The 20,861-nt window shown below is 38.3% G+C and overlaps 1 protein-coding gene across 1 annotated transcript in view; it reads right to left on the bottom strand.

The window, feature by feature from the left end:
• Nucleotides 1-20,861, bottom strand: part of XRN2 (5'-3' exoribonuclease 2) — a 49,643-nt gene that overhangs the window by 20,303 nt on the left and 8,479 nt on the right. The window contains exons 7-23 of the mRNA XM_088530359.1: nucleotides 19,881-19,953; nucleotides 19,735-19,785; nucleotides 19,196-19,353; nucleotides 18,723-18,797; nucleotides 18,486-18,619; nucleotides 18,339-18,396; nucleotides 18,113-18,220; nucleotides 16,743-16,787; nucleotides 15,776-15,907; nucleotides 13,197-13,315; nucleotides 10,788-10,923; nucleotides 7,293-7,400; nucleotides 7,127-7,216; nucleotides 6,514-6,586; nucleotides 2,477-2,560; nucleotides 1,616-1,713; nucleotides 1,447-1,526 (exon numbers count right to left, since the gene is read on the bottom strand). Coding sequence (XP_088386485.1) covers nucleotides 1,447-1,526; nucleotides 1,616-1,713; nucleotides 2,477-2,560; nucleotides 6,514-6,586; nucleotides 7,127-7,216; nucleotides 7,293-7,400; nucleotides 10,788-10,923; nucleotides 13,197-13,315; nucleotides 15,776-15,907; nucleotides 16,743-16,787; nucleotides 18,113-18,220; nucleotides 18,339-18,396; nucleotides 18,486-18,619; nucleotides 18,723-18,797; nucleotides 19,196-19,353; nucleotides 19,735-19,785; nucleotides 19,881-19,953 — 1,622 coding nt within the window. The remainder of the gene's footprint in view (nucleotides 1-1,446; nucleotides 1,527-1,615; nucleotides 1,714-2,476; nucleotides 2,561-6,513; nucleotides 6,587-7,126; nucleotides 7,217-7,292; nucleotides 7,401-10,787; nucleotides 10,924-13,196; nucleotides 13,316-15,775; nucleotides 15,908-16,742; nucleotides 16,788-18,112; nucleotides 18,221-18,338; nucleotides 18,397-18,485; nucleotides 18,620-18,722; nucleotides 18,798-19,195; nucleotides 19,354-19,734; nucleotides 19,786-19,880; nucleotides 19,954-20,861) is intronic.

Here is a 20,861-nt window from a genome sequence, read left to right as displayed (position 1 = left end):
CTGACTGATTCCTTGTTGATTTTACTCTTGCACGTGATCTCTTTGTGTCTCTTGCGAGATCTAAGCGAGTAGTTCACATACTTGCCTGTTTAGAAAATAGCTGCAGCTTTTGTATCTCAAACTTCTTTCCTTAAGTCCAAAACAAACAAAAAAAGCCCACACATTTAGCAGAGGTGTTTATATGGTGCCTAAGAGCTTCCCTTCTGAATGAAACTTAACAGGCTGATGTGAAGTTTTCTTGTGCCTTTCCTCTCTCCTCTGCAAGAAACTACATCCCTTCAGTTCAAGCACACTAACAACATGCTAGAGAGCTTTGCTCACTCATGAGGAGTGACAGTCCTTGGCTCATGCCACAACTCACATGAACCCATGTGCAGAGATCATTAACTCTGCACTTGTGGCCGAATCAGATCCATATCATTCTGGCAAAAGGAGCCATACTTGGAAGGAGCAATGTAAATGCTTGTTCATCTTCAGAGAATTCTTAGCAAGTCATTCTTCTCTACATAAAAATATAACCCATTTCTCATGCCCTTTTTAGGACACATAAGGCAGTCAAAAATTTGCCAACAGCTCAGGTGCAGCAGCAGAGTCACTCATAGAAACACAAGGATAAACAAAAATTCAACAAGAGGTTTGTCAATGCTCCAAGTCCCCAACATTTTCTGTTCAAATGCTCAAAGACTTCTTTATCCTGCAATACTATTCCCTCCAACAATGGCTCTGACTTGCTCGTACTCTTTATGAGCCATGACAAGACTAGAGAAGTGAATATTGGTGTCACTTAGTGTATATTATCTGTCTCACAAAACCAGAGTGCTTGTGTGTTTAATATACAGGAATTGATGAATTAATAAAGGAATTACTGAACACCTCCCCCCCCACACCTCCTCAAAAAACCTGAACACATATTTGGAAAAATATATTCCTGAATTTAGCGTTACAGCCTGAATGGAAAACAATGAAGAACCTAACCTGTATTTTTTAAAATGAAACCAAGATTAGCTTATACAAAGCAGACAGCAAATTTTAATAGCACACACTATAGGAAGTTACATCAGACCGGGTTAAATTAACATTTATACAAAAGTAGAGATCAAAACCACTAGACACTACTAAAAAAGGCCACTATTACTACTGCTTTTTTTGTATAGAGTCTACTCACCTACTGAAGTTTATCAAACATTACCAAACACAAACAGTCTTTCACAGATAAAAATGATAAATTCAAAAAAAAAGATTCATCAGCAATTAAGTGCACTTATTAGCACCACTTAGTTTGAATCCTAGTGAAAAAACATGCTTTGGCTCAAAAATAAACGCAATGTCCTGTCAGGATGTTTAGGTTCTTCATGGTGGACACAAAAACATCTTTGCTCAGACATGGGCATGACTGAAGGAGTTTTTCTTTCGTTCCAAAGAACCCAAAGTGAAGGTCATACTCACTGATCTGGAAGAACTGCGTTGTCATTGAGTGTAAGTTTTCCCTGGATTCCATGGCACAGTTCTGGTGGTATATCCACCGGCTACGGAAAAAATAAATTTTCAGCCTCAAGAGTATTACTAGACCACCACCTTTAAAAGCCACAACCCTTTAAGAAAAAGTATAACCTACCTCTTCATTTTTGGATGTGTACTGTTCCACGATAAAATCACAAAGTGGATGATGCTTCCCAACAAAGAGAACATCACCACCAAGGCTATTTCTTCTGTCTAGAAAAGATGAAAAGAATGGGATAAGATTTGAGGTGCATTTGAGCGGTATGGTGGTAGAAAAGACACACAAGATGTGAACATAGGCCAAGACAAACAAGGTGAACAAGGTGGCTCATAGAGGATGACTTAGATGAGAGGTAAAGGCCACTCCTTCTTAGGAAAACTTACTTAAAACTTGGCCAAGTCAGGATAAAATCCCAACATTTAAAATCATGGCATGACCAAGCAAATAAAGATTTGAGAAAAGATTCCAAAATATAATTCCTCATTCCTATCCTGACAACTTTAGGCTACTCTGCATTTCCTCCTCCTGTTCTGTGGTACCATACCTTGTCCCATGTACCTTAAACTTGCTTTCACCTCACTCCTCCTCCTCTCACTGGGCCTACAGCCTGCAATTAGATGGTCCCAAATGGAAACTCGAGTTGCATCAAAACCAGACCAATAGCTGCAACTTTTGACTGGCTCCTCTTTACTCCCCCCAACCCCTTTTACAGCCTGAAGACCCAGTCAGGCTGAAAAAATCTCCCAGGACAGCTAAGCTACAGGAACCAACCCATCACTTTGTACAAAATAGAAAGGAACATGTGAATTTGCCTATAGAAGTTTAATAGGAAACCTCTTGTACCATTACCCGGCACTCACTCTCTGGTGTCAGGGAGCAGGCATCTGTTCATCTAGGGTGTAATATTACATGAAACAGAGCAGTAATAACAGTCTTAGTGAATATGCTGTCACTATGACATATCATAGTTCTTACTTTCTTCAGGAGTGAGGTCAGGATAGACTTCTTCCAGGGCAGCTCTAAGACGTCGCTCATCAACAAATGGCAGCAAGGCAACACCTACCAAAACCAAACCATTACTTTTCACACTTGACATTACAGATTGTCTGAGAGGTAATCATTTCACAGCACAAAAAATACTCCTCCCACACACAAAAAAATGCTCAAAAATCACTCCCGAGTCAAAACACACAGCAATAACAGGGAAGTAAATGAGCTGCAGTATCCTTACTCTCACTGGGAAGAGAGAGAAGAAGGGGAAGGGAACACTGACCAAAAGATATTGTTTTCTGGATGATTTATACCAGCAAGAGTTGGCAAAATAGGGGGTGCAATAGAGTATTACACCATACAAGTAGCCGCGTTGTACTCAAATATTGGCAGCCAAAAGCTAAATACCATGACAAAAGTTCTCAAAAACAAGCTGGACCTGCAAAAGTCAGATCCTTGAAACAGCCCAAACACCTCAATTTAATAACAGACATTGTGGTACAGCTCAGGTCCACGAAGCAAAGCAACCCACATTTGTGCACCTAAAAAACTCCAATAAACTCGTTGGCCAAAGAAACAACCTTGGAGCCAGCCTTAGAAAAGCTGTTTTCAAAAGTTGTCAGCACACAGAGTCAGGGGGTTCCACAGCAGTGCAGGCAAAAGGGAGTTTTTCCTTGGAGCTCCCATCCCGCTTCCTCCTCCCTCACCTACTTTCTCCCTCTCCACAGTTCTGGAGAGACACTCAGACGCAGTAACCACTACCCACAGCTGCTTTCACCAACAAGGTGAGCTCAGGAAGATGCTCCTTGTTCACCTCATTTGCTAAAGACACTGTGTTGATAGAACTCAGTTCTACTTCATTCAAACCAACAAATTAAAATACAACCATGGAAGAAACCAGTAGGCCTAGATTCAGCAACAAGGCGATATGGACGCTATCCATCAGGGACTATTCATATTAGCTATTAATTTTACTCCAACGTGGAGGAGGTTTTCAGTAACAAAATTCCTTGCTGAGCAGCTAATGGCATTTGTGTGTGCTCACTCCTCATCGTACTGGATAAAAATGCAAAATAACACCTTCCCCAGTGTGCTCTAGGGCTTCCTTCCTTTTATTACCAACATCTCAAAAGCACCACGAAATTAATTATAATTTTTTTTAAAGATAAAATATCATGTCCATTACACATTAAAATCTGCAGTCACTACATTAGTTTTATTTGATTTGCCTTACCATGAACCCTGGAGCAATAAAGGCTTTTTACTAACCAGTATTCAGTGCTGTGCATTTGCACCTGTACCAGTTTTATCAGCAGGCAGATCTCAGCAACTTTTGTCATTAAATTCTAAGCTAAAGCATTCACACAGACTTTGACCTTCTACAGACATATTCCCTATCTACAACTTGGTCTTCATGAAATACTGTTGTTTCCTGAACTAAAGCTTTGCTTGGCTTTATTAAAACAAATCTCTTACTGTCTTGAGCTGCAGTGAAGGGCAAAGGGAACAACCCAAAACTTGATCTTCCCATGTAATTGTGTCTCCTAACAAAGACAGTGAGGAACAAACCATGAATAAATCGTTAAAAATTTCAGAAGTTTAGTTGAACCAAAATATCATTTGGTCTGTGTAAAAAAATAACCCACGAGCAGAGCTTCTGCTATTGCCATGAACACCAAGCACAAAAAGCTGCACTGTTCTTGCTTAGGAAATATGAGAAAACGATCACCTCACAGACTGAGACCAGCTTTGTTACTGCCTCAGGCTTTAGAAGGAGGATCTTTAAACATTTCCTTAAAAACACAGGTGCATGACCGCCTCCTAAATGAGGACAGTCAGAATCCCACATTGAAACATACTTCTTGTCTTCCAACTGCCTCTCAGCCAGCAAGTAGTTTATAGCGACTCTTCTAATGCTAAATTGCAAAGTAAAGGCTACAAAAGTAAAGTTACAGAATGCTGAAATAATTTGGAAGCCACTTAAAACATTACTGCTTTAGACTGTGAACTCGATGTTCAGACAGAAGGACTAGGAAGCATTGCTGAAATTACAGCAGATGGATAAGGTGGGTTAAAAAAAAAAAACTTTGAAGTGAAACACGTTACACAACATGTCCCATAATATTTAGATCCATTCTCTTCAAGATTAAAAAAAAAAAAAAAAAGGACATATGCGACCTTTAGTTGGTACCTGTCTGGCAAGACTCCAGAGCAAACATTCATTTTACAGCAGTATAAAATGCTGGTTCAGCAATTGTCCCTAACCTTCCGTTAATACGATGCACCAGACCTAAAAAATTTCAAAAAGGGTGATGAAGGAGCACAATATATGGGCTCAGACACGACCACATACAAGTACTTCTGAGAACCCCTCAGCATAGGATAATTATCGTTTACATATACAGAATGTAACCCAGCATGAGAATTTTCTAATATTAGTCATGTAGACACGCATGTTTTCTTCTGTGTGAACACGCACGGCCCTGCCTCCCTGCTTCCCAGTCTGTAACAGTACTTTAGCCCACGTAAATATATTCTCAGGGCTTTCAAACAACCAGTCACTACTTCCTTTCTGCAGCCTCTGTGCACAGGTCCCCAACACAGCTAATAACCTGAGTTTGGATTACATCTTCTCTGTCCTACTGGCTGCCTTCCTAAAATCAGTGTTTTGGGGGCAACAGTTCTCTTCTAGTGTTTCCTTCTGCACATCTCCAATATTCACCTGTGTTAAGTGCAACTCTCCATATCTTGCTTTTCTCTCTTGCAGCAACAAATTCATCTACGCTCAAGATTTATTACACTGACAATATGAAAAAAATTCCAACGTCATCTCTTCCTTTCCAGGCGTCCACTTTTCTTTGGATTAGCCCTGTTCAACCTTTCATCTTTCTGTCAGCTTGAACTTCGGTATTTTGGTCCTTCCACATCCTACTACTACTCTTACACAGTGCTATCACATGCCAGAACAACCATCATTACACAAGCAACCTCCTACTGCATAGCAGGAAATCACTGCAGTAGAACATTCCCTTATGGAGCCTGAGTTCCTACTGAGGAACTCTTCCATATACACAGGGCTAACCATGGAGCTGAACACCAGCCTTTCACACTAGAACTGTCCTTCTCTGTAGAAACAGTCTGCATCTCCAGAACTCAACATGCAACTCGAGTGATGTGGGAGCCCCTGATCCTTAGCATGAGGTCTGGAGGAAGCACGAAGAAGGGCTCTCCTGGCACAGAGTTGGGGTTGTGTATCTCCCCCTCCACATGCACATTAGAAGTCACTACTTTGACTTTTCCACTTTGCTCCTCCCATTCTTTGGCCGTACTACAAAAGCTTTCTCTAATCTTATTAGGAATTACCATGTCTTGAAGAAAAACATTGCCAACAGCTTTCAGAGTCAATAATAATGGTAGAACAAAATAGTTACTGGAAGATAGTTACACAGGCTAAGACGACGGACAGGAATAATTATATATACTGGAGTGTGACATTCTCTACTGATTGAGCATGAGATTTAAAATTTGACAGATCATTAAAACTAATATTCTCTGAGACCACACTGAATATTCTGTTTTCTCATTCTTTGTATGTGTCCAAATATCTGTGTATTTTCCACAACATTTTTCAATGAGCCACTGATTGAATAGAATAAGATCCATTAATTAAATGCAAAAGAGACAAAAGACAATTACATAGTAAGGCTGATAAAAATAGAAAAAATGATTAATTCAGGACAAATTAACAAATGACTAAATGACTGATGAAATTACTACTAATCACTGCTGATCTTAAGTCTGTTACTGAATCATAATTTGTTCTTCATACAAATTGTCTTTAAAAAAAACACACCTATGACAAAGTGCTTTCTCTTTACTCCAAATACCAGAAGCAAATACTGCCATAAATCTTGCTGGACATTATCTCACTGAGATCATTTTCTATTTTCTTCCTATTTTCACATAGACCCTTAAAACTAGGCCATATACTGTAATTCAAGAGAAGAAAGTTGAAATTTCACCTTGCCAAGCATATTTCTTCCCATTTAAATCAATAGCAAAGTCTTCAGGGTAGAAGTCAATTATGCTCGATTCCTATATTTGAGAAAAAACAACAACAACAACAAAATCATTAAAGCCAATTATGAAATTGATTCAAAATGCTATGTACCACAGTGTTTTTTTTTAATCACTCTATTAATGAGGATGCAAAGAATTTTGACTAATAAAATCATCTTTCATTAAATACCATTTAACCAGGAAGCATGCTAGGGCACATCTACTACTCAAAACAAGCATCAAAACAAGAAAATATGGTAATAGAGTTCAGGATGGCTGGGCTAAGGTCTCTGATCCTCAAATAAGTGTTGTAAGGTTTCTAGAAGAAAGTAAAAAGTTTTACCAAGTATAAAAAAATAAAAAATAAAATAAATAAAAGGATTTTCCTCATCCAAGCACTTGAAGTGAAAAATTTACTTTCAAGGATCTTTAAAAAAAATTTCTTCAATTTACCAAAAATGTTCCTTCCTCTTTTCCATCATTTTTTCCATCCAAAGAAAGAAGTACCAAGTAACATTCACACACAATTCTAACCCAGCAAAACCTTACGGAGAGGAATGAAACAAGGATTCTTACTGGATCTGTCATGAGCTTCCTCCAGGTTGGTGGCAGAAAATTCCCACTTGCAGCTGGAAATACTCCCATAAGTTGTTCAAGAGGCTTGAACTGTGGAAAGTAGACAAGCAGGTGTAGAGTTGGTCTAATAAGTCGTTAAGACATAAATTAAGTAAAGGCACCGTACCGGTTTTGAGCCCTTTTCAAAATCTGAGGGCATGTCTGCGATGCCCTCAAAGTCCGAAGCAAAGGGAGCATAATGAAAGGGGTAGTACCAGTTCCAGGATGCACAGCCCTAGGAGAACAAAATAAGAGAAACAAGTCAGACAAATTGGATTAGTGAGAGGAAAACAAAAAGAAATCCAAGTAGCCAAGTAACTAAGGATGACAAAATTTTGCCCAGCATCAGCCAGGAGAATGAGGAGTCCCTGTGACTATAAAAAGAGCTCTTGCCTCTGCTCTGAGCTTCAGTTTGGGACTTGGCTGCTCATGGACAGGGACCGGAGACCGCGGGCCTTCCTTGGTAGCACCCACCCCAGCACACAGACTCCTGTGCCAAAGCGCTCTCAGCACGGGCTAGGGCAGAGTCACTAAGGGGGACAGCCAAAGAGACAGCACCTGGCACCGTCACAACACAGAGGACCTCAGGGCACAACCCTAACGCGAACTTCAGGACACTACTGCACCTCATGCTTTGTTCCTCCCGCTTGGAAACACTTGGAAAATAAATAAGTAAATAATTACACGCGCACCGGCCAAGCAGGAGGAATCACAGACTCTCCATAAGGCTATCCAGGCCCTGGAGCTAATTTGAGGAGCTTATAGCAACTGGCTACAAGTTCAGGTTCTGCAGAGCTGCTGCACATCCAAGAGCACGGGCACACAGAGCTCCTCCACAATTACATAAACAGAGCAGAACGGAGCAAGGTAAAGCGGTTTGAAAAGTCTGGCCAGAAGCAGAATAGCCCCGTTCTGGCAGCACCCAATTCACACTCTTGTTTTTCACATCCCAACCCACTATTAAACTTGGGAGTTGGAGGGACCAGAGAACTTGAAACGATGCACGGCACAAGGCATACAAACAGGCTGAAAAGTATCCTGGTTTAAATTCTTTTTCTGTTTGCTAAAAGGTACTACCTGCACTTCCAGTAACCTTTTGCTCTTCCCCTCTTATTTTTCTTGATTTAATATTGGGAAATTTAAAGTACATTCACTTGAAAGAGACAAAAAAATTCTCAAAAAGAAGATGTGAAAGTCAGCTCATACACACTGGAACACAATGCACTTTATAAAAGGAGACATGCCTCCAAAAAGCCTAAAGTTAAGTTTCCCTCTCCTCAGTTTTCTTAGCAACACCACTCGAAACAGAATTCTACTGTTTTGACTTTCAATTCCAAGCAAGTGAATGTCAACGAGGCCCCTCTGGCGCTATCCTTGGTGTAAAACTACAGATGCTATAATTACCAGAAGCAATTCTTTAGATGGTTTCAGTATTTTTTTTTTAATTTTCCCATTAGTAGAACATGTCCTACATTATTAGCTTTGTACATGAGTAGAAAATCATGTAACTAATTCTCCTATAAGTCCTATGGACAACAAGCAGTAGCTACTGAAATCAATTCCTGTCATGATAAAGAAGCAAAATAAAAGACAAAAACCAACTTATTTTGAATTTTCCTTCAGCCCACCAGCTTCTTAGCCCATGTTTCATACAGGCAGAAAGGCCATGCTGGGAGGACTGCTGGTATCTTGTGTCGTTTACGGGTGCAGACAGCGTGAGCACTCGCAGGGCTCCCATCGCTTGCACTGCTTTAGGTCTGTGTTGTCAGCTTCACAAGCCCCAGGGATATTTGACTTATGGAGTCATCTGAGGAGGAATCGAAACGGCCAAGAAACACAACCCTAGATGTTTGGGTACTTTTATGAAGTTTTCCTTCGCCGCACGACTGAAGCAGAAGCACATGCCCCACGCCGCTCCTCTTTGAGGCCATTCTGCTTCTTAATTTTCTTGAGAGCACTATGGTGCTACCTGAAGTCTGAAGCTATTCTCAGCCTCAGCGATTTACTTGCTTTGCAGCTGTAATCATGTGTCACTTGTCTACGCACCAGTCACTTCAGCTGAAATGCCTCCAAACTCCATAGGATGAGGAGTCATCAACATTCATCTCCAACTAAACCAGCCTTAAACCAAGCTAAATTAGCAAGTATTGCAAAAAGACTTGTCTATACCATTTTAAAATTGGGTAGAGGCTGCTCTGCCTGTTCCTGTACATTTAAAGGTACAAGTCCCGCAACAGTACACACGCAAACACAAAGCCAGTTTGAAGAGCTATAAAACAGCAGTACTAGATCTGCACAAGATCACGTACGTGATCGTAACGAACACACCCCTGCCTGATGCACAAACTTCCTTGAATAAAACCATCTTAACTTTTCAGTCTTCAAATGAATATATTCGGTCACCTCTTCGATTCTCTCAAGAACATTAATCTCAGTTTTGCCATGCACTCCCTCCTTTAAACCCTGCAGTTTCTGTTCCAAACCAGACTGCCTTTTGGAGTGGTTTTGCGCTACTGATAATGTTGAAGGGTGCATGGAGAGTCCTCCGCCAAGCAGAGCCGCACACCTGATTTGAGTATTTATGTCCTTTAGAGGCAGGTGTGCCACGCTCACCAGGAAAGCAGCTTGCTTGCCACGGGCCCAGGCTACGTGCAGGTCACAGGAACCTGCACACGCAGCCCGGGCTGTGAGATGACGTTTCTCCTCTGCCAGGGGAGCTGCTTGAGGACGTGCAAAGCTCAGGGCTCTCCTGCACACCAGCCAGCCCGGACACCTCGTCCCTGCAAGAGCACGCTTGGGCAAGCCTCAAACTCCATCATTTTCATGCACGATAATTTGCAGCTCAGAGCCCTAACTCTGCTGCAGTAATGGCATTTCTTCTTGGAGAAAGAAAAGAAGAGGAAAAGGTTGAAATAAACTTGCTAACTCCAAGAGCATGTAGCATTCTGCAGGCATGTGAGATACTTGCGGCGCCCATGCTCCAAGCCAGCCAGCCAGCACCCACTGCAGCCTAGAAAGGGTTTAGTTTTACCCACATTTAGTTCAAGCTAAAAAGCCCTCCAGAGCCAGTTAAGGAGACGCTATTCCCAGGTCACACAAAATATAACTTGCTTTGTTCTCAGAGCAGGAAAATAGTTATTAACTGCCACTGCAACAAACCCCAATGTCTAACTAATCTCTTGCCAATCTGACATCTCAATTATCAAAAGATGTAAATGAGATCCAGATTACTTAAATTACAGTGTACTTCATAGAACATCATTATAATCTACAGAGGAGACTGACAACTCTGCTCCTTTCAATTCTTACGAGCATTTCACAGGCGTTGCCTTTTGTTCACTCATTTAGTCATTTGCAATTAATTGCAGCAGCAAGGGCTACATATTGCAAAGGGAAAAATATGTGCTGGTTCTTAATAAGCTAAAAAACACTGTTACAGAAGCAATAAAAATTTCATTCAAATCTTGAGCATCAGATAGAACGGGCACCCACTTTGAGTACTCTGCATCCTCAAAACCTCCACTGCTTCTCAAAAATAAGTCATGAAATATGATTATTTACACCAAAGACACAGTCGGCAGACAAAAGCAAATTGAAGTTTCAGAGAAGAACTTTTAAGTACCTGATAATAGTATCTGAGAACCCAGCAAAGCCCTTCAACATAGGACTGCACGACTTTACGACGGAATTTCTCATCGGATGCATCAACATCAAATTTATTTTTATAATAGCGTTGTTTCCAACCAGCTTCCCATAACCTGCACAATAAATACAATTAGATGATGCACTTAATTACCTGCACATTTACATTTTTGAAATAAAATATAATGAAAAAGCTTGTGCAGCACAATGGAAGCCACACAAACAACAAGCTCTTAGTAATCTGTCAGTTGCTACTTAAGTTCCCATTTTGACTTCATTTAAAGCGGGTAAAAAAATGATAGCATGAAAGCTGGTACTGAGCAAGAGAGTAAAACCTCATGGCCAGGATAAGGGAAAATCCAAACAATTCCAAACTGCCATCATGTGCCTCTTCCAAATACTTTTTAGAAACAGGGTAGATTTTTCAAATCTGATGCAAGGATTTTCCAGAACAATGTACTGTTCCCAAATCCAAGATTTCACCCTTCTCATCAGAAATCTACTACCAAAACTGAAGTTTTAACTTTGTTCCTTAATGTTTCCAGCCATCAGGAAGAAAGCAAGCTCTCCACTTCTTGCTTGACCAATTTTACTCAACCTGCCCTTGGCAAAGTTTCATGTCATGGCAGTCCCTTCTCACAGTGAGCTCAAGCCCCTGGTCTTCATGCTCTCCTCAAGCAGAACACTGATGGTTTCTGTGCTAGCCAAAGTGAAAAGCAAGCAAGGGATGATTTTTTAAAAGCTTACTTCCTAAATTCTATTGCTGTTCGGGTATGCTCTAATTACCACCAGACTCATCTGGTTTAGAAACTCATTAAATCACATTAAAACCCTACTAAAAGGTTGTTTTAAAATAATTTTGTTCTAAAAGCTCAAATGTTGGCATGGATTCTCACACCTAGAAAGTCCAATACAAGGCCTCTTTGCTTTTAAAATTACGTGCAGAAGCAGAGCACAACTGGGAGGTCAACTCAGTGTCACATATGACACTCTCATACTGCAATAAACAAGACAGACTGGAAGTTGGTTTATGCTTCTATTTTACAACAGGAAATCCTTTCGGCTTTGCAAAAGCAAAATAAATATAACATACACATTTTGGTAAACAGCTTCTTTGCATCTAGCCCATTTAAGCAGTTGTTTTTTATTTAGGAAGAATCATTTTCAGATTAGTGTTTAATTAAATTCCATTCAGATCCAAATATAACTTGACACAAGTCACACTTTTAGTATATGCAATGCCAGAAATGAAGTTTGTTCATCCTTTCCTAACACAGTGCAAAGCCCACAAGTGTTTTTTATTCATTCAAAAAAATATATATCCATGCAAATATTCTGATCTACAGAAGAACTTAAAGGAGGAACTGCATAACCTTTTGGCTGATGGTACCAAACTTGTTAAAATTATAGCAACCTGTAAATCAACATGATTCGTTCCCACTAGCCATCCTAACTGCTAAATGCTTCCTTTAGGGTCTCAGCTAAAACTCAAATGGCAACTGGCATTAAGACTTATCCTGATTTTAGACAGAAATTTCTTGCCTGTTGATCCAAATGGATTGTGTGAGGTTTTTGATGCAACATGCACAGGAAAATAAATATAACAACTAGAGTATTTATTACTAGAAGCTCTACTGGGGTAGATAATAACAAATATACCATGACAACACTGCAGAACACTAGTGATCAATCCTTCACAATAAATAACCTTTCTGTTTCTTCATGTCTATGTCCCTTTACTCTCTAGAAGGCAAAAACCTACTGGTTGCATTTATCATGACAGAAATTTAAACAAGTTATTCAACAAAAAGAATCATAAGACCTTAACCCTTACATCTTGATTAAAAGCTTAAGCAAACTCACACCCACTGTTAACTGGTAGTCTGTTCAATTAAATCTCAGATTTCCACCTCTTAATCATCTGTGCAGCAGCTGTCTTATGAAACTTAAAGATTTCCTTGCAGCCAAAACAGGCCCTGACAGACCAAATCTTGAGGAAATTCGGCTGTGATAGTCAAAGTAAGCAATGTAACTGAATTTTATGGGTTAAACAGCTTAAAAATTGAACTGCAGAACAGCTGCATTCAGCTCACATAATCAGGGCTGAGCAGCGAGTGTCTAGCCAATCTAGTGCTCGGTCTCAAAGGGAGCAGTGGTTGGAGGATGTAAACCCGCACGCATACTAATCTCCATACTTAGATTTAACAGCTATAGCTTACACATCTCACTGGAATTTACTGAATATTCTAACCCTCCACATTAATTACTGGTGGATAAAAAGATCATAGAAAAGCATCTGAAGGCACTGCTGCTCTAAGCTAAATGGCATTAATTAGACTGCATCTATCTCAGCAATTTGTTAACAAAGTGCTACAAAAAATGGCTTCACCTGATATTATCCTCTGGCTCAGGTTCACTGTCACTGTCTTCAGCTTTTCGTTTAATTCCTCCTGCTGGGGATGGGGTGCCATCAGAAGTGAGACTGGTGTTTGGAGATGGTGAAGTTATCTGCAGTTGTAATTATTGCACATGAATGGGGGGGAGAGAAAGGGTTTATTAGGCATTTTACCCTTGAGATAAAATTAATAGCCTTGCGAGAAAGAAAAATCATGTACATTATTTTTAGTTCTCCAAAAGGTCCAGGTAAATTGTATAAAATTCTAAAAATATTAAGTCAAGAAGCAAAAGAAAAAAATTGCATGAAGAGACAGAGGTACAGTCAAGCAAGTCTTTACACTTACAAGAGAAAAAGATTCAGTGGACAAGACAGTACAATTTACAAAACGCAGAAATTTTTACATACCCCCAAATAAGCCTTTAGACTACAACTCTTGTCTCTAGTCCCAGGACTATGTTACAACTTTTTACAGTGATAACAAATATGTGTTGCACATACATGCTACTGTGCAAAAGCTGCTTGTAATTCAGAACTAGCACAAACACTGTAGGTTTTGACCCAGCTGATCTCATGCAACATTGCAAATCATTGCAACAAAATAAAACACTGTATTTTAAAAGAAAATCCAAGATAAACAAGAAGAGAGCTTCCCTAAAAGAACTACGTTGCTTAACCCATGTACAAAAATTGCTGGATTAAAAGAGGAAGAAGTAGCACTAGCTACAATTTAGAACTGCAAATGGTATTTACTCAGGCTTACAAACAAAACAAACTAGAAAATACATCTTCATGATGAGAAGAACCCTTAGTCAAAAGCCTATTCGCTGTTCGGATGAAAAATTATGAACAAAAAGAGAACATTAATCATGATTGTTATCAACACCTAACAATCAAACCAGCTAACAGAGCACTCCATGTATTTCCAATTTTCCATCGCTCATTGATACCCTCTCAAAAATTTCCTTTAAGTTTCCCTCTCTCTGTCCCAGACAACATTTTGGAAAGTAAAATCAGTTCCCCAAACTCATATATTCAACTGATAATTTTCCAAAATATAAATGCACAGACAAGTTACCTGTAACAAGAGATCATTACACAAAAGTCATTAATAAAAATACAACTAAAATAAAAATATTCAAAGTTAAATGGGAAACTAGAAATTGTGAAAACTGACTGTAAGAGACAAAAGGCCCAGGGGAAAAGCATATGCAGGTGGGAATGGTGCCATATTTTGCACATGTGCTTCCTTTGACACATTAATTAGTGGCAGCTAAATTAAATTATCCTGAGCTATTCACAAACATAATGTTAACCTTAATGTTAAGCCCCCAAAAACTAATGTAGAGATATGGAAATATAGGTCAGGTTCAGAGGAAGACAGTTCTAGTATCATCCAGAATCATATGAATGAAGCAAAAATTCAATATAAATATTTTTCAATTACTAATTTTCTAACGGGAACCCTGCTGATATTACTCCAGTCTCAGCTTTAGCCTGGAGTTGGGACATATTTTGTACCTTCATAAAGCTGGCATTTTAGATATTATTCTTCTTCCTTCAATTAGCCATTATAGTGGAAGTTGGTTTTCTAGAAGTTGGCTATTCCCAGAGATATTTAATTTTAATTAATCCAATTTACTGCCAGAGGACATTATGAAAAAGAACCACCACGGAGCTTTTGGACTGAACATACGAAGAATAAAAAAACCCCATCTCTGTCCACCCACGAAGCTTAAAACCATCAAGGACCAAATTTCAGCTAACAGAGGGGCACGGGGTAAAAAAAATGGAATGATAATATATGTTTAAAAATATGCTAAGAATCCATCAACTGTAAGGAAAAGAAATAACTCAATATTGAAGTTTTTATAGTATACAAGAACACCACACTTGCAGGGTTTTTCCTTCACATTCCTGCTTCAAAAAACCCTCTATACATTTATACAATGGCCAAATGAATACACTCTATGTTTAGGTCATTCACTTCTGAGGCACAGAAAACTAGACATATAAGTAACAGTTTCAGCATAATCAAACCATACATCAACAATTCTTAGGGTATTTTACCAATTCCTAAAACTACTAGTAGACAGGAAGTGTTCTCAGAAAATTATTAATCAAACTGGTCTGCAGAATGGAGACACGTTCTTTTATTTATTTACTTTTATTACTTTTAGAATTTGTGATATCTGCAACTCAGAATTTGTTTGTGTTCCTTACAAATCTACAGAGGAAATTCCTAAGCATGTATTAACAGGGAGGTTCATCTTTATAAATGTCATCAAACAGGTTTGATTGTAGCTGATATGAGCTATACTTGATTGGGATACATTTGCCTCACCTTTGCCTCTCCAGAAATATTTAACAAGCAATGTCATTTCTAACATGAAAAATGAAGGATACAATTTTACTCAAGTAGCCTCATAAAAAAAGGCATTAAAAGCTATTTCCTTGGGAAAAAATCTGTTTTCCACAGCAAACTTGACAGGGCAGAGAACAAGGCCTGCAGAGCTACAGAGGACGTGATTATTTCTCCTTCCATTTGCAAACAGCCTCAACCAGGTACTTACAGAGTTCTGCCGGTCGTGCATCCTCATCTCGAAGGCAGCCTGCCGAGGGCTGCTGATTGCCTGAGGACTGGATCGATTTCCCAGGGCTTGAGGGGAAAACTGTCCGCCAGGAATAAAAGCAGGATGGTCCCGCTGCAAAATAAAAACACACATGTATATGCAAAGGGGTGTGTAATCTCCATAGCTTGTGCGATGACGCTTTATCACGATTTTTGGCTTAACATACTTAATATAAAACAAGTGTAATTTAATCAATTATTCAGTCCAGCTTAAATCAGGTATGATTAGCAAGATCTTATCTGGACTTACCAGCAAGTATTATATTCCTTATATTTCTACATCTTATTATTATTATTATTTTATTTATTTATTTATTTTTTTTTAGAAAAACAAACGAATCACCCAGTATTTTGCGCTGAAGTTCTTCATGGGTTGAAAGGCAGTTTTTGGTGCGGGGGCAAATGAGACTATTTAGCTTGGTTTGAAAAAGGACTTTATGTAAGCAAAGCAAATATCTTATAATGCATGCCTTTAAACAAGCAAATCAATGCAAACTTGTGTACACATTTAAACTTAACACCTTAAACTAATACTCTGTTGAAGCACATTGACCCGAACACAATACAGTTGCCGACAGCTCTTGTATCAATACACGGAAAAGCTGTCTTGTACAGAGAGCACAGCAAAGCACCACAAAATAATTATAGAAGTGCAGATGTTTCTACATTCCAAGGACACAAAATGGAATTTTCATGAGGCATCTTCAATAATCTTTCTCCTTCCCAATTGAAGAAGCCTTTAGCAACTGCTTCATTCAAAAGAGTATGGAAAAAAGCAAAGATAAGGAAGTACATCCCCAAAATCCCATGATTTAAATTGTGCCTGTGACTCATGTTTACTGAAAGCTATACTACATATTTTAATTGCTGCTAGTGTTCTTTTTGCATGGTGAAAGGAATTAATTTACCTTCATTCTTTTTTTTTTTTCCTTTTGTCGTCTTTTGAAGTTGTCCTAAATAGAGGTTAGAGAGAAATAACATCAGACAAGCATGCAGGCCTCTTGGAAAAATATTTCATTGCAATTCTCTACTAGTTAAAACTAAAAGGTTTTCAAGTACTGCTCTGAATACAATACAGCTCAATTCTTATACCTCTAAATCCAACAGAAATGGGACAAATTTCCACTCTACATGGAAAAACTATTGGAAAAAAAAAAAAAACAGCTCTGTTTTCAAAGCCCCATAGTGCTGGTTATGGCTTATATTCCCTACTAAGTTTTGCCTCAACCACCAGGCCCTCAAACATAAGGATGGAAAATCCAAGTTTTAGTAGTAGCGGCCCACTGTCAATTTGAGTTGAAGGTGACATCAGCATCAAAGGGCTTCAAGGAATAACACACAGACAACCTCTTTGTCTGGACTGGAATGGCTCAAAAATAAACAAACACGAACAAACAAAAAAAATGGAGAAACGTTAAAATCCTAGCGATGGGCAAGATGAGGCTCTAAAAGCTGTACTCTTGGCCAAGGATAGTGACAACTTGAACATCAAATTAGCACTTTCACTTCAAGGGACAGATAGGCTGGAGTTCTTAACAAAATATTTTGCCAACACTGGTACAGCATTTTTGACTAGATATTAGATAAACTTCTCTTCCTTTGTTCACAAGGTGTTTTTATTCCCTGTATTAAATGAATAAATTGCATATGCAAAGACTTAAGATAGACAAAACAAAGTGCTGTAACATGTAAAGATTTTCAACATATTTTGAAGCTGCTGAAAAGATGCAAAGCACCTGATAAAATAAATACTAGATTAAAAAAAAAAGAAGTTGTAAAGACAGGTCTACTAGAATTTAACTTAAAAACTTACTTATAATGTGAATACTATCACATTTGAAACTCTAGCCTAACTTGTCTTAAGTGAATTTAGTTAAAAACAAAGGAAAAAAAAAACAAAATGTTGCATTTTGCATTCATATTTAGTGCTGTGCCACTGCTCGCGGCCAGCACATCCACAGGTTGCAGCAAGGTACAAAACAATTCCTGCTTAGTTTTCCTAGCAGCTATACAAAAAGCTGCAGGCAGCAACAAGACTGACATACAGCGTTTGTCCTGCTGTTACCTGGAATTACAAAAGCAAAAATAGACCCTGCAGTCCAGGGAAAGTGAATCAACTGGGAGCACTCAATTCATTTTCAAACACTGAGGAATTCAGTGGAGATTATAACAATGAAATACAAAGTTGTTATTCTATTAAGGCAGTATGACAGTCTAACAGTAATGGAAGTGGTCAAAAACAAACTCCAAGAACGTAGCAAAGAAAATTAAAAATTACATCATCATCTTTTCTCTTTTTGAAAATACTATCTTCGACTTCTCCAACAGCTAACATGATCATCTGGACTCGCTGTAGGTTGACAAAACCACTTTCTGTGAGGTATCCCTGTAAATTACAGAGAAATACAGTTGAAAAACAAAACTCTTCAGTTGTACGTACCAAGGTATTTTTAAGAAAAATGGAAAAAAAAAAAAAAAAAACCAAAAAAACAGATTGAACTTACCCCAGTTTTGTGTACTACATTTTTATATATGTTAACCAAGCGATCAATCGCTCCCTCCCTACAAAGGAGAAAAAAAAGCATTAGATTCTTTTCATTTAAAGTCACTGCACATATACTTGCAGAAAAAGAAATTACTTTCTCATTTACCTGATCTCTAAAGATGGCAGATGAGGAAGAAAGTCATTTCCCACAAAGAAGCACATAAAGACCCAGTCATCAATGCTTCTTTCAAAATCAAATGTGAAAGGCAAACTGGCCATGGTGAGTTCTCTTTCCAAATACTGCAGCACACATAAACAAGAGAAAAAGGGCATTGGGAAGGTTTGGGCGTGCAGTTAGAAGCATTCCTTGCACAAGGCAGATGCAATAGCTGCTTTTGCATACCTCTCGCAAAACACATAGTCGAATGAAGATAAATTCTTGTTCAGCGGTAGGAAGACTGTCTGCAAACTGATCGTGCTATAAAATAAAACAGAAGACTTGCATTACATCCAGGTTGATCTTAGAGTTTCGCCACGTCAGTTTTAACTCCTTTCAAAGCAAGCCTTTAAAAGACCAACAAATATAGTTTCTCAAGTACTTATGCCAAGCACATAATCTACTATTTTGCATATCTCAAGTTATTAGAAGTTTTCTATCAGCAAAAAAGGGAGCAAGGATCTTAGAGTTTACATAATATTGTGCTACAAAAGTACAATTTTTATTTATTCATAAAACAGAAAGGCCAGGTAATTGCAACAATATAATTCATATTTGGCTCTGGTCAAAGATTATAGCAAGAATCACTTGTGGATTTTGTTAAGACATAAATTACTTCATAAATCAAAAGATTTTCTCCAAATGGTGATAACTCTTACCTTGCCTTGTTTTTCTCTGGGCAAGCCTTGGCAATCCTTAACTTCGTGACCCATCTGGTTACAAAGACTACATGGTTTGGGTTTATTTGGTTTAAACTCTTCCCTAATTATAGTGAAATTTGGTTCGTGTGTTGCTAATCCAAGCATGATTAGATCAGCTATCAATTAAAAGAGAAAAATAATGAAACATGAACATTATTAAGCATTCTTTAAAAAAAAAAAAAAAGTCTTATGTTTTATCTTAAGCAAATATAAACAACACAGAGGTGCTTTCCCCACAGGCTCATTCTGAATCAATTTTCTAACAAATCACTTGTACCTGGATAGGTCCTACAATACAACTAAGCAAAAATTAGCCCTTCACTTATAGACAATGCTGGATCTTTCCCAAATATTAGATAGAGATTAAAAAAACCAAATACACCAGATATTTCCATAAATGGAAATGACATTATAAACACGACAGTAAAACTGCATCATGAAATTTTCAGCACGGAAAATTTAAACACAAGATATATCCCTAGCAGGGGAGAACTCACCATCAGCTCCACACAGACAGTGATGAGTGTTTGGGTCATGGTTTGGCTGAGCTATACAAAAGAAAATTATATTTGTTCATATCAAAGTCATGTAAAATAATTTATATATAAAATGTTTGTATTTAAGTGTAAAATGTGAATGATACCTCTTTGTCTTCTAATATAATCCATGATTTTATGTTCACCTTCCCCAGGAGCACTTGCGTCAGACAGAATAACCTGAGAAGCATTTAAAGATCACATAAACAAGTTATGCTGACTCAGTAATAAATACGTACTTCATACACTGAATATTCGTTCTAGCTCATGAACACCTAACTAACAATTTCTAATTGCAAATAAATATTACAATTAAAAAAAAAGGAACAATTCAACAGTCTGGATCCAATGACTACCTTCATTTTTTAAGCAGTAAATTGAGTCACATACCTTTTCTCCTAATTCCAGGACCAAGCTGACATTGACTTGAGTATTACAAAAAATATCGAGACATCAATAATAAATGCTTAATAAACGTAATAAATTTCCTAATTAACAATATGCAGGAGAAAAGTAACAGAGAAAGCAGACCAACTCACTTCCCCCTGTATCTGCTGAACTCATAGACATGCTGATACATTATAACTTTATATACTTTCTCACAGTGATGTCCAGATGAGCATCAGGGCTTACAAAGCTCATATCAGATGAAGGAAATTAAGCAAAGTCGACTACCCTCTAATTAGAGCACTTCAATGTCAACCTATGGAAAAATATATGGACAGCTACACTGGGAAAAGTTAAATAATTTTGCTCGTGTACAGAGCAAACAGGGTTATCTCAAACAAAACTTGATGGTGGTGGAGTGGCTGAGGAACATGAGAAAAGAATCTACAAGTACAGAAAGGCAAGAAAGTTGAAAAGTTGGTAAGAATCATTTCTGTTGCCTGTTATTTAGTGCACACTGTCACTAAAGGAGAAAACACAGCCTGCGTGGGCTTGCAAAAAAGGTAAAAATGTACAGAAAAGAATGCATACACAATGTATCTTGATGCTCTTCCCCCAAGGAAGGAAAAGCGTACTTAAAAGCCTGTCTCCCATTAGATCCAACTGTGGCTTCTGATATCAAATCTCATTATTGTTCTTGA

This window comes from Tinamus guttatus, unplaced genomic scaffold (genome assembly GCF_059628265.1).
Source record: "Tinamus guttatus ecotype Peru unplaced genomic scaffold, ASM5962826v1 Tinamus_guttatus_pri_ptg000367l, whole genome shotgun sequence".
In the NCBI taxonomy this organism is placed as follows: domain Eukaryota; kingdom Metazoa; phylum Chordata; class Aves; order Tinamiformes; family Tinamidae; genus Tinamus; species Tinamus guttatus.
The sequence above is the reverse complement of the archived record's forward strand: the minus strand, read 5'-3'. Positions and strand labels throughout refer to the sequence as shown.